The sequence below is a fragment of the Neophocaena asiaeorientalis genome, unplaced genomic scaffold (genome assembly GCF_003031525.2).
Source record: "Neophocaena asiaeorientalis asiaeorientalis breed wild unplaced genomic scaffold, Neophocaena_asiaeorientalis_V1.1 scaffold264, whole genome shotgun sequence".
NCBI classification, from domain to species: domain Eukaryota; kingdom Metazoa; phylum Chordata; class Mammalia; order Artiodactyla; family Phocoenidae; genus Neophocaena; species Neophocaena asiaeorientalis.
In genome coordinates, this window is record NW_020185332.1 from 666701 (window position 1) to 678836 (window position 12136).

General features: G+C 48.1%; 2 protein-coding genes across 3 annotated transcripts in view; one reads left to right on the forward strand and one right to left on the reverse strand.

The window, feature by feature from the left end:
• Positions 1-98: 98 nt before the first annotated feature.
• On the forward strand, positions 99-3544 carry SNAPC5 (small nuclear RNA activating complex polypeptide 5). Of its 2 annotated transcripts, none has more exons than XM_024735163.1 (3): positions 99-227; positions 1514-1603; positions 2372-3544. In XM_024735163.1, exons 1-3 carry the CDS (start codon positions 138-140, stop codon positions 2489-2491), a joined length of 300 nt encoding a protein of 99 aa, XP_024590931.1. In that variant the 5' UTR covers positions 99-137; the 3' UTR covers positions 2492-3544. The 2 variants fall into 2 exon arrangements, with proteins under 2 accessions (XP_024590931.1, XP_024590932.1); XM_024735164.1 differs by having other exon boundaries at positions 2375-3544.
• Positions 3545-5170: 1626 nt separating this feature from the next.
• Positions 5171-12136, reverse strand: part of MAP2K1 (mitogen-activated protein kinase kinase 1) — an 81080-nt gene continuing 74114 nt past the window's right edge. Inside the window, exons 7-11 of the mRNA XM_024735162.1 lie at positions 11405-11606; positions 10098-10162; positions 7304-7365; positions 6856-6901; positions 5171-6204 (exon numbers count right to left, since the gene is read on the reverse strand). Of these exons, the coding sequence (XP_024590930.1) occupies positions 6091-6204; positions 6856-6901; positions 7304-7365; positions 10098-10162; positions 11405-11606 (489 nt within the window). The 3' untranslated portion in view covers positions 5171-6090. The remainder of the gene's footprint in view (positions 6205-6855; positions 6902-7303; positions 7366-10097; positions 10163-11404; positions 11607-12136) is intronic.

Consider the following 12136-nt stretch of genomic DNA (forward strand, 5'->3'; position numbering starts at 1 on the left):
AGCCGCCAGCAGGAAGCGGCCGCCCCGCCCCAAAGTGCCGCCAGCCCCGCCCGACCCGCTCTTCCGTTTCCGGTAGCGCGGCGCGGAGGTGGCGTCATCTGCGAGTGCCCGGCCGGCAGACAGCGCGAAGACGCGCGATGTTGAGCCGGCTTCAGGAGCTGCGCAAGGAAGAGGAGACGCTGCTCCGGTTGAAAGCGGCCCTGCACGACCAGCTGAACCGGCTCAAGGTGACCCTGCGCCCCCCACTCCGCTCCTCCCTTCCGTCGCCTCGGCGCCCCGGGCCGCCCGGCTCTCCGCGGAGCCCAGGCGTCTGCGGCGCCCGCCTGCTGCCGCCGGTTAGCCCTTACTCACCCGGCCTTCGCGGCTGGACCTGGTGGCTTACCGGCGCCTGGGGGGCTGGATTTGAGATTGTGGGTCCAGCCCTCTAAGAATCTTGATCACGCAGGTCTGGGCTGAGACTCAGCCATCAGTTTGGCTAGTACACCCTCCCCCACCCCCACACCGGACCCCTGCAGCCCCGGAAACGCGGGCGGCCGCACCACGCGCTGAGGAAGGGAGACCTCCCGCAGGCTCGCCTAGGCTGCCCCAGCCCCCCATCGGCCTCCCCTCCCGAGCCCCTATTCTCTTTACTACCTAGTATGGTCGCTCGATACAGCTCTAGTCTCGCAAAGCCGACCGGCTGGCGGATGCGCCCACTCTGCGAAGGGAAACGGTGAGGCCCTGCGAGAAGAGACCAGCCACAAAGTAGTTCCCGGTAGCTCTTATCCCCGGAGCTGTTACCGACTCCATGGCCTTGACGAGTTGAGATTGACACCCATCAGCGGCAGTTCCCAGGCCTCTGCGGAAGTCACCCCCTTCAGCCTCAGTGAGACGCTCCTGCTAATTCCTGTTAGGCACTTCCAGGCTCTCTAAATCCAAGTGAGATGAGGGTTATGACGGCTGTTTGTAAACTGAGTAGTATTGTCCACCTGCGACCTATGAAAACAGTGCGCTTTCCCTTAGGGTACATGTAATGGCCTGCACTTCTTTATGTTCTGACATCACCGCAGTGCCTGTACCAGTGCCTAACGTGAGCGTGCTGACGATGGCCGCGGCCAGAGCCTAGATTCCTTTGTGCTCCGGGGAACGCTCCCATTTTCCAGTCTTCCTGCCTTCGATTTCTCATTACGGGGTAGACAAGCTTCGGGTGTGTGGAATCAGAAGACACCTGGCTTTATTTAGCGCATGCTTGTGTTTTCTCCCCTGGGCTGCTAGGTCTGGGGGAGTGGAAGCCTCGGCTTAGCTGGACCACCTGTTCACCCTAGGAGAAAGGGGCTGGAAGCTTTCTGTGCTGTTTCCTTAAGAGGTGGGGAAAGCTCGAGGAGCCCACCCTTCCCTCTGGAGCTTCACAGAGCTTATACTGTTTTCACTTCCTCTCATGATGCCCACAGCTTACAGCGTGCTCAGTACATCTCACCTACATCAGTAGCCCAATGACATAGTAAGGAAAGTGTCCTTGACTCTTCTTTTCCAGGTTGAAGAACTGGCCCTCCAGTCAATGATTAGTTCTGGGAGAGAAGATGAGATGCTGTCTTCTCAACCTGCGCCTGAACAGTCACATGATGTAAGCTTAATCAAGTGTGGGCCTGGGGAGTCCATTCTGCTCTTAACGCTGCTTAGCCATCAAATATTGTAAATTACATTATCAAGCCCAAAGGACTCTGGGAAGTAGTGTTAAGAACTTTCCAGTTTAATAAACTGGATTTTCTGTATTACTGTTTTCAACAGGGAACACCTACCAGCTAGCTACACTGTGGTTGACTGTACTTTTATATTGCCTCGACCTTCCTATTCATCCACTTTCTCTAGTCACTCCAGTGAACCGGGGAGAGTGTGAAGATCTTTGCAGGAAGATGTCAAAACTCTTGCTGTTCTGTGAATAAGCAAGCTTGGGATTTAAAAATAGAGTGTAGCTTCAGCTACAAAGCCTAGTGCTAAAAAATGAGTTCTTGTCCTCATCATATCCTTCTCTCACCAAATGCCCTCAGGAAAATCATCTTCTAAATATACCATATTTGAACAGTTCTCCCAGATGTGTGTTAAGCATGTAAAACTATTGGAAAGCAGCACATCTAAGCCAGCATAATTCTTATGTAAAAACCACATTTGTATATCAGGTAATAGTCTATCAAATCTAGGGCATTTACTCTGCTCCCATTTTGGCAATGGGGGTTGGGGGGTCAGGGTAGAATTTGGAGAAATAGGAAACTGGCTACAGTTCTTAGTGATAAATATTGCGGATGAAGATGCAATTGAGATTTTATTTGAAAACATTAATTTGTTTTGAGGCCAGTGTTCTTCTTACTAATCCATAATGTGTCCTTGACTAAAGCAGATGTTGGTGCATGTAGACAATGAAGCATCAATCAACCAGACCGCACTGGAGTTGAGCACAAGGAGCCATGTGCCAGAAGAGGAGGAGGAGGAGGAAGAGGAAGAATCAGATTCCTGAAGGGGAGAAGAGCCAGGGTTAGCCACAGGAGTTAAGTTCTAAGCCGTAGGAACTTTCTCTCTTCAAAGAATTCTTGCCATGGGCCCTGTAGCCTCCTTTAAAAGGAAGCAAGAACTTTAGGAGGATGTGTAGTTGTAGAAATGGTTCCATCAATAACTCAAGTTTCAGAGTGCTTTAACCAAAATTAGTGACATACAGAAAAGCTGAGATGCAGTGTTTCAATATTGAGCAGTATGGGTGGTGCTGTGTTTATATTCCGGTCAGATTCAGTAATTGTGTTCAAAACCAAAAACTTCCTCTGAAATGCTATTGAGAAGGTCTGGCATTTGCAAAAAGGGCAGAGTTTAAATACAAGCCAGCCTTTACAATCAACAAGGCCTCTTTTAAGAAAACCAATTATAAACACTGTTTGCATGCCATTGAACCCTTGTGAGCAGAGCAAGGCCACAGTGTGGGAGAGAAAGATGACAAAGAGGAGGACAGAGGGCCACTTGAGAGCACAAGCTGTTGCCACCTCTCAGTGACATCGTAAAACTGCCTACTAACATGCTTTGTATGGCTGTTATCACATCTAGGTTGAGACATCACTATGGTAAAATGTGTTTAGAAATAAAGATAAATAGTCGTCATGCAGCTTGCTGCTTTCCAGACAGAAACAGAAAAGGGTCAGTTCCTCTGGGGCGAACAATATAGTAGGATGGTTGAAAACCCATTTCTGGACTTAGGAAATGTGCCATTGAAGGATCACTAGGCTTGGGAGGTTGGATTTTCTAATAAAGAGATGATAGTTACAGAGTAAGAGTTGTTAAACTTCGTATTTGAAGTTGAGACTCATTTCTGCATACTGTCCCTTTTCCACTGAATGTACAGACAAGTAGTTGCTTAATTTTATAAAAGTAATTGGCCCTGCCCAGAAAAGCCAAACAAAACACAAACATCCTCCTCAAGCACAGCTCCTTACAAAACTGTTCCAGAAGAGAGCACAGACATATTTGTTAATATTTCATTAAAGTTATTTTGAGCTACTCTTACAGGAAGTAGCCAGAAGTTTAAGTGAGCATGTTTCTTGGAAAACACAGTGTGAAAATTATTTTGCAACAAAAAGCATCAAGGTACACATTTTGGGGTCTAACTTAAAACATGAGCATGGGTTTTTAAGAGCTAGAAAAGTTGGGTATGAATTCTAGCTTGACCACCAGCTGGTTGCTTGCTTTTCACCTTTGCAGCTCACTTTCCCATCTATAAAATGAGAGTACTTGTATCTGCTCTAGCAGTTTTACAGGTCCTTGTGAGACACTCACAAGGCATCCTTTAAAAATCCAACTATTGGCAATTTCCTGGTGGTCCAGTGGTTAGGACTCTGCACTTTCACTGCCGAGGGCCCGGGTTCAATCCCTGGTGGGGGAACTAAGATCCTTCAAGCCTTGTGGCGGCTGGGGAAAAAAATCTGACTATTATTGGCATCTCAGTAAGGAAGTTTGAGTAAGGAATTTGGCCTGAGGAACTCAAAAAACACAGCAAGAGTGATGTAGGGAACATCGTTCTTGAGAATTAGATCATTCTTGGTGAAAAGTACTAGGAAGAAATCTTTTTGACTCTCAAAATGAAATACCTTTGGATGTGAATAGAGGATTTAAAACACCCCTCAAAAGAAATTGACCTTGGAAGTGTTCAGATCCAGGTTTTAGACACCAGGTTACCCCATTCATTAGTTGGCACACAGTGAGACATTCTCAGTGGTGGTGACATCCTCTCTGTTAGGAAAAGACCCTGGGTGTGAGTAGGGTGTGGGTCTTAAACCTCGTCTGAATGTTTGTGTATTGAAAACATGTAAGTTAGGCTGTTGACCTAGAACGGATGTTAGCCTTGCAGTGAGAAAAAATAAATGACTGGCTGAGGCAGCTGTGTATATATAGCACTGACCAGTTTTTAAAATCCTGGTTGTATCTCAGGCTCTGATAGATCTAGAGTGGAACTACCTACTCAGGAGATTTACCTAAGTTCTGTTTTTTAATTTGAAAACGAAATAGGCCTTTTATTGTTAAATATATATTTATTTTGGTTTTCTGTCACCTGCTCTCGAAGAAAATGAGGGAAGGCAGCCTCACATATAACCTAAATCTCAGAAGTTACTGTTCAAAGAAAGAAGGGTAGCCAATTGGGACACAGCTTCATTTTCTGTGGCTTCACTGCCGCCCCACAGTCAGGACAAACCCAGGGCCAGGCACTTGTTTCCTCTCCAGGAAAGTGTCTCAGGTGTAACTGGAGAGAGAAGGGAAGCCATTGCTCAGTGGAGCATAGCAGCACGGCACAGTCCCGGGTGGAGGCTCCAGTGCCAGTCAGGCACCGGCCGCCCCCCAATCCTACCCCCACCTACTGTTTTTCCCTTGTATAAAAAGACGGAAGGAATCAGTGGCATCTTTTCACAGGTCCACAGGAAAAGTGGTTGAAAGATAAGGGTGCTTGCTGAGAAGAACTGGACAAAGTCCAAAGATTAGAATTACAGGAAGCCGCATTAGTCCAAAGCACTGAGCTTGTCCTCAGTGTGGTATTTCCGCCTTCCAGCCTCCTTCCTGTCTTTGCCTTTTCCCTCTCAGTAATGTGTGGCTGCTAAATGCCTTGATTTCTTATGCACTACAGATACTGAAAATCCCTCCACAAAAGCAGAAATACCTTTCACCCTTTGAATTGATAGTATATTTATTAGAATAAGAGATTAGATTTGTTAACCGTCTGGATTAAAATGGTAAAAGGATTTCCATACAGTTTTTAGGCACTATACACACTGTTGTTTACAATAGCATCAGTACTTGGATTTGGGGAAAGATAAATCTCATACATGTTAATGCCTTGATCCATCTGTAACGTTCAGAGTAACTCCACCATTTTAGAAACGCTAATCCAAACTTAAAGAGACATAGCACTAAATATCCCACAGGGTATATTTAAAAATAAATACAGAAATACAACCAGAAGTCTACAGATCATCACAGTAGACAGACTGGTGAAGCCCCAGCTATCATGGCAGTGAAGGGCTCTGGCTAGATTTTGATGGAAACCGCTGAATTCTACACCAAAAGCAAAAACATAATGAAATAACATGATCTACTCTCTCTGATGCTCATTTTCATAGCAGCAAAGCATGCTTCACATGCACTGCCTGTGAAGGATCTTACAAGGCCCTTCCTACTCAATTGGAAAGAAGGTAAGCCTGGCAAGAATGAAGTACCACCAAGTGTCAAAGACTCCCGAAAACACAGGCAGCCAGCCAGTCACGGTGTGGGAGAGCAGTGCAGTTTTCAGTAAGAAGGACGACCCACAGTCACCAAAGTTTCACTGTAGTTCAACATTGCACGTTTTGATCATCAGCATACACAAAAATAGCCCCAAGCACAAAGCCAGTCCACTCGGGAATAACGATAGTAATAAGAATAAAGATGAAAATATTGAAAATGACACGAGTAGAATTTTGGCACATGCTGTGTTCTTCATCCTTTGTCATAGGTAAAATGCACATCTGAACAGAGACAGGCATGGGAAGGAGGCCCAGAAGCAACATGGCATGCTGCTGGGCAGGGGACTTGGCTCTTCCCCAATGCTTAGATACCAGCCACGTGGGTGGGTGTGCTGGGCTGGTTAAGGCCGATGGTGGAGCAGAGCCAACCTGCAAAATCCACTTCCTCAGCATCAGATCTCTTGATAAAAGCATGAACCTGTGTGTGAGGAGATGGACAGAAAGTGTATTTAAAAACCAAGGAGGAAAATTCAAGAATCCTGGGTCTGGAGGTTGTGCTACATTTGGAAGGTGCTCTGGGAGCCTGCCCTTGGCCAGTTGCAGGCCCAACCCCCTGGCTCTGCTGGTCTTACCCCTTCCCCAAGCCCACTCTCTCTGAAATGGAGACAGCAGCTATGCCTGCAGTGCCTCGCAGCGTTGTGAAAGGAGCAAAGGAACTGATGGACTTGAAAGCGCATGTTAACGCTGACCAGGCTCTACATGGCATGTGAGTTCAGACATTCAGTATCCCACTCCTCCTCCTACCACCACCACCACCACGTAGGAGACAAAGTTACTTGGTGAGGGGACTGAATCTAAGATAGTACTACAAAAAGGCCCTGTCCCCTTGCAGGGGTGGGCTGGCCCTTTTCCCTGGACTCCCTCTGGCTGCAGGGTCATCCCGGCTTTTCCATTAAACTGATAGGAGGACAGGGGAGATATGTTGGGTATCCTGCAGGCCCCTGATCAGCTGGACTACAGTGGTCAAGGCAGAGCAGGGTATGGGCTCTGGAAGTACTGGATAGATGACTGACGGGAGAACAAATGAGTAAGCAGGTGGCAGTGTAAGAATCTGAAATAAATGACTTACCATGAGTTGCTTCAAATCTGCTCTCTCTGCAGGGTTTTTTATTAAGCTTAAAGGAAGAAAGAGTGTGAGAGCTCTTGCTTGGCACTGGTTCTAATTCAGATTACTTACATGTGCATGCATGCCCGTCCTCCCCACACGCCATAGGCTCTGAGGAAGAGTGCCTAAGCCTTACCCACCTTCCTTTCTTAGCAGAGTGTCACACCCACAGCAGGTTAATAAACGCTTGTTGAATTAAACTAAGGCCAAAAGGCAATATGCCAGTCCCTTTACAGTAAGTGCTGAGCGCAGCAGCTGTTTTGCCCACTGCTACAGTCAGATAGGTCACCGAAGTCCTAGCACTCTGGATGAAGGGCAGCAGCTAAAGGGTAAAAGGCAAAGCTGTGCTCTCCAAGATGGATGGGGAGCCTGACAAAACCAAAGTACTTTCAGAGAACAGGAGGTGACTTACCATTTATTCACAAAATCTTGAAATTCCAGACTGAATACTCCACTGGGCAATTTTGGAGGAGGCTGCAAGTACATGTGAAGACATAAGAAATGCCCGGTGTCCTGCTCCACCCATCTCTCCCTTCCCCACTCCCACCTCTGGGCAGTGCTGCCCTTATCCAGTCAAGGAAAGGCACGGGTGAGAGGCCAGTGGCTGCTACCGGGTTACCCTGTTGGAACCATCAATCTCAAACCAGTCAGAACTGGGGCCAGGTCAGTGTTCTGAGCACTCACTTGTCTAGTGACTGAATAAATCACTGTTCCTCTCTGAGCCTCAGATGACCCTTCTGTGAAACGAGGAGGTTGGGCTTAACAATCCCTGGGGCCCTCTTTAGCTCGGAGGCTCTACCATTGTACATCTTGGAGTGTGGCAGGGAAACAGAACCATCAATTACCAGGAACAGCAGCTAGGGGGTGTGCAAACCACTAGGCATAGCCCAGCCCGGACAGCACCTGTAAGGCTGGCTAAATAATAAAATGTTTACCCGTCCTGAGCTCTGAAGGAGCACACAAAGGTTAAAAAAACATTAACTGGCAGAGAGCTGGGTCTGGAAGAATGTTACCTACACACTCACCGCAGGAATGAGGGTGTTTGCAGGTATCAGAGCAAGCACACTGGCGAGAGCTGGGTCTGGAAGAATGTTACCTACACACTCACCGCAGGAATGAGAGTGTTTGCAGGTATCAGAGCAAGCACACTGGCAGTAGCCCTCCTCTTTCCAGGGTGTATGGTGGAGATCACACAGGGCAAGGCCCTGGGGCACCCTGCTCGTGCACCACACAGCCCCCCACCCTTCTTGTGACCCGTACTGGGGTTCTGTGCAGCTTCCTTGTGAGCTGACTCCCAGATACTGCTCTGATGTGTAACCCAAGTCAACAGGTGATTGGAGACTAAAAATCAAACACTAACGTTACCAGAGGAGTCCAGCCTAGTCCTCTTCCCCTGAACACCTTATCAGAACAGCAGGTGAATAAGCCTGATCCCAGGTCATGGCCTAAAGCCTAGCTTTTGGGGCCCACGGTGCTGAGGGGGGACGAAGGGACTATTCAAGGGAGAGGCCAGGCAAGGGAGGGGCTGTGTGCCAGCAGAGTGTGAGGTGCAGGCCACCTGTCACCACCGTGCAGCCCAGCCTCCTGGGAGGTAGGATGGGGGCTAAGAGGAGAAGGTGGGAAGGAAGGAAGAGCACTAGGGGGGACGGGCCTGAGCTGCTTTTCATCTTGGAGCCTGTTTCCTTAGCTGTATAAAAAGGATAACAAAACCAACCTGGCCCACCTGAGCAGTGCTTGGAGCACTCAGTAGGAAAATGAATGTGAAAATATCTAAGAAATCGGTGCACACTAGGTGACTGGCAACGATTTGACCTCAGCCATCCCTTCCCTTAATGTGGCTCCCACCCAGCACGACCCAGTTTAGGTCCCAGCAGGAGAGGATGGCTTTCCGAACACAAATGCAACACATTCTGCCTGCCTTGAGTCCTTAAGCAGCCTGGATCAGATCCCGAACTTCCTGTGTCCCACAGTGCTTAGCATAAAGCTGTGCAGCCAGGCAGTAAAGAGAGCTGAACTAAGCTCTCCAGTAGACTGAACCAGTGACAGTGATTTTTTAACTGCTGGGGTGAGCCAGGATTTTCCCCGCTGAGTTTGTAATGAACAAAGGGACCTATCTGAGCCTTTGGGGGTCTGGTTTTAGAGAGCAGTAAGAAAGCATGAAACTCCACTAGTCTCAAGGAAGAAGAATGCCCTTTACCATGCACTTCAGCCGAGTGGGAGGCCTCCAGCTGCCTCCCAAACAGGTCAGAGCTAGACCATTCTCTTCCTCTACCCATGCTGCTCCGGACACTGAGAGCGCTGGCCTTCCTTAATCATCTGAAATCCTGTCCTGCCCTCAGGCTCCTCCAGCCCTGCCCCACCCTCCTCTGAGCAGCCAGGGTGCTAGTCCCTAGCTTCCCGCTCCCCCAAACCCAAACTGATGAATACTTGTCAGTCCCTTCCTTGATCCTTTTTACATTTAAACATACTGGTATATATATTTCACAAATAATATATCGTCTTTGTATTAAAGTTAGCCAACAGCAATTGAATCACCTGTTATTCCATCACTTCAAGACAATCACTATATCATGTTACTTTCCAGGCTTTATGTGCACATACATGCGTACATAGATTTCTTTAAAGAACCAATCATGGTATACATACTATTTTATAATCTGCTTTTTTCACACAACTAATAGTGGATATTTTCCATATATCTTTCTGCACTGTCACTTTTTATGTTCATTGCTTTATATGGAGAAAACCATATATTGCAGTTACACATGCATTTACCTTGCCTCCCCTACACAATCTAACAGTCTTTAAGACCTGAGACTGCTTTTCCATTTGTGGATCCCCATCTCACTCCTACCGCCACCCCACAGTGCTTAGCACATAGTAAGTGCACAAGAAATGCTAGGTGAAAAAAAGGAAATGCCTGGTGAATGAAGGATGAGAATGTAAATGGGCAGGGGGAGGCTCCTGAATCGGAGAGAGGAGGAGGGACTCAGAGCTGCATGAAGATGTTCCTGGGGAAGGGACTTCTACAGCCTCTAAACCAGCCGCTCAGTTCCAGGATCATGATGCACAAACCAGGACACACAAATCTTGAAGCCCAGGCAGCCCACACTGTGGGGACAGTTCAGAGGTTTCCCAGACAAATCAACTGTGAGTTTTTTTCTTAAGAGGAGCAAATAAATTCCAAAAGCCATGCAGTACCTTACCTCATTGACTATGTAATCCAACAACTCAAAAATTGCCATGGGAGGTCGGCTGTCCATTCCATAAGCTACAGATTTTATAAAAAGAGAAAAGAAAACACTTCTCAGAAACAGAAGGTTATTTGCCAATAGGAGGCTAGGGGTGGGCATGGACCCTAATGACTAGAACAGAGTCGTGGACGATAAAGAGAGAAGAGCCACAGATAAGGCCTGAACACAGAGGGGACCAGCTAAAGCCACGGAGTCAGCTGACCAGGGTTGGAGTCTGGGCTCTGCCGCATCCAAGATTTGTGACCTTAGGTACATCAGCTGACCACTGAGCCTCGTTTTGAGTTTTGTAGAGATGGGTAAAAATTATGTCCGCCCTTCTCCCCTTCCTTACACTGAAAGAGGAGCAAATGAGATAATAACTAAATCCTTTAGAGTTATTTAGTTTTCATTTTCCCTGAACTTGGGTCTCTTCCTCTTGGCTCTCTGGGGCCACAGCCACCAGCCCCTGCAACAACCTGCCATCAGCTACCCCTGCCCCCTCCTGTTTTTCCTTTCCTACATGCCCTCTCCCATGTGGGCCTCATGGAGGTAAAGACCAGGTCTCCCTGGTCAGACAGGAATGTCCTAGCAGGAGCTACATCAGAAGATGATAGCTGGGCCAGGATCTTCCAACACCAGGTTTCCTTCCCAGTTCAGAAAGGCAGGCAGTGCTACACAGTGCTTACCACCTCAGAGTCAGACTTGGCCACTTACAAATAAATGCATGTGGCGAGCCAAGCACTCTGTGCCTCAGTTTCCTCACATCTAAAATGGAAATCAGAGTAGTGCTATTAAAATTAGACAACGCCAGGCAAATCTATGGAGATAGAAAGTAGACTGGTGATTGCCCGGGGGTCTGGGTGGGGCAGCTGGGAGTGATTGCTAATGGAGATGGTTTCTTTCTGGGGTGATGGAAATGTTCTTGAATTACACAGTGGTGATGATTGTACAACATGGAGGAATATACTAAAAACCACTGAACCGTACATTTTAAAATGTGCGTTTTATGTTATGTTAATTTTATCTCAGTTTTTAAAAAAATCTACCTAAAACAAAGTCATGATTTTTAAAATTAGACAATACATAAAAAATACTAGGCACAGTACCAGGAACACCGTGGGCACTCAACAAATGGTAGGAAGTTGTTGGTAATAATAATTTCCTACACCTGGAGACCCATGCCCCAGCCTGGGTCCAGAGACAGAGAATCAGCCCTCCAGAAACCCCTGACAGCAAAAGACCACCCACAGGCCAAGCTGGGGCCACACCAGGCCACTCACAGCTGAGGGGCCTTCCGGGAGTCCTTGGCCGGGGCGGTGTCTCAGCCGCATCTCCCTCCACCTGGCACCCAAACACCAGCTCCAGCTCCTTGGCATCTGGAGGAGGGATGGGATACCTCCCGACCGCCATCTCAACCAGAGAGAGCCCCATGCTCCAGATGTCCGACTGCACCGAGTAATGAGTCCCCTGGAGTCTTTCTGGCTGCAGGAGAGACAGACACATTTATCACCTGTGAGCTAGCTTGGCCCACGCAGAAGAGGGATGGGCGAGTCCTCATGAATACCTGGGGCTTCCTGCCCCTTTGAGGCTTGCTTGCACTGCAAGAGAGTGCAGGGCTGCCCTGCTTGGTCCCAGCCCTGGGTCCACTGACGCATTTTATCTTCTTCTGCCCCTTCCTCTCCAGAGCTCACATCCTGTTTCAGGACCTCCACTAACCTCTTTAATTTGGCTTCCCACCTGCCCTCACATACTGTATCTACCAAATCCTACCTGGCTCCCGTGGGTCTGACCCCTAACTCCTGTCTCCCCTATAACCTGCCCTGAACTAACAGCATCCTACCCAGCTGGGCCCTGGCTAAGCTTCAGCTGTGGCTCCAGCTTTGCTCATCCTCGTCACTGTCTTGCATGTGCAGGACAGCTTATCCAAAGCCCAGCATGAGAGGCTCATCTTGAGTCCTGAGTCCAAAAACATGAAGCTTCTGGAACATGGGTCATGAATGAGGTATCAGTGG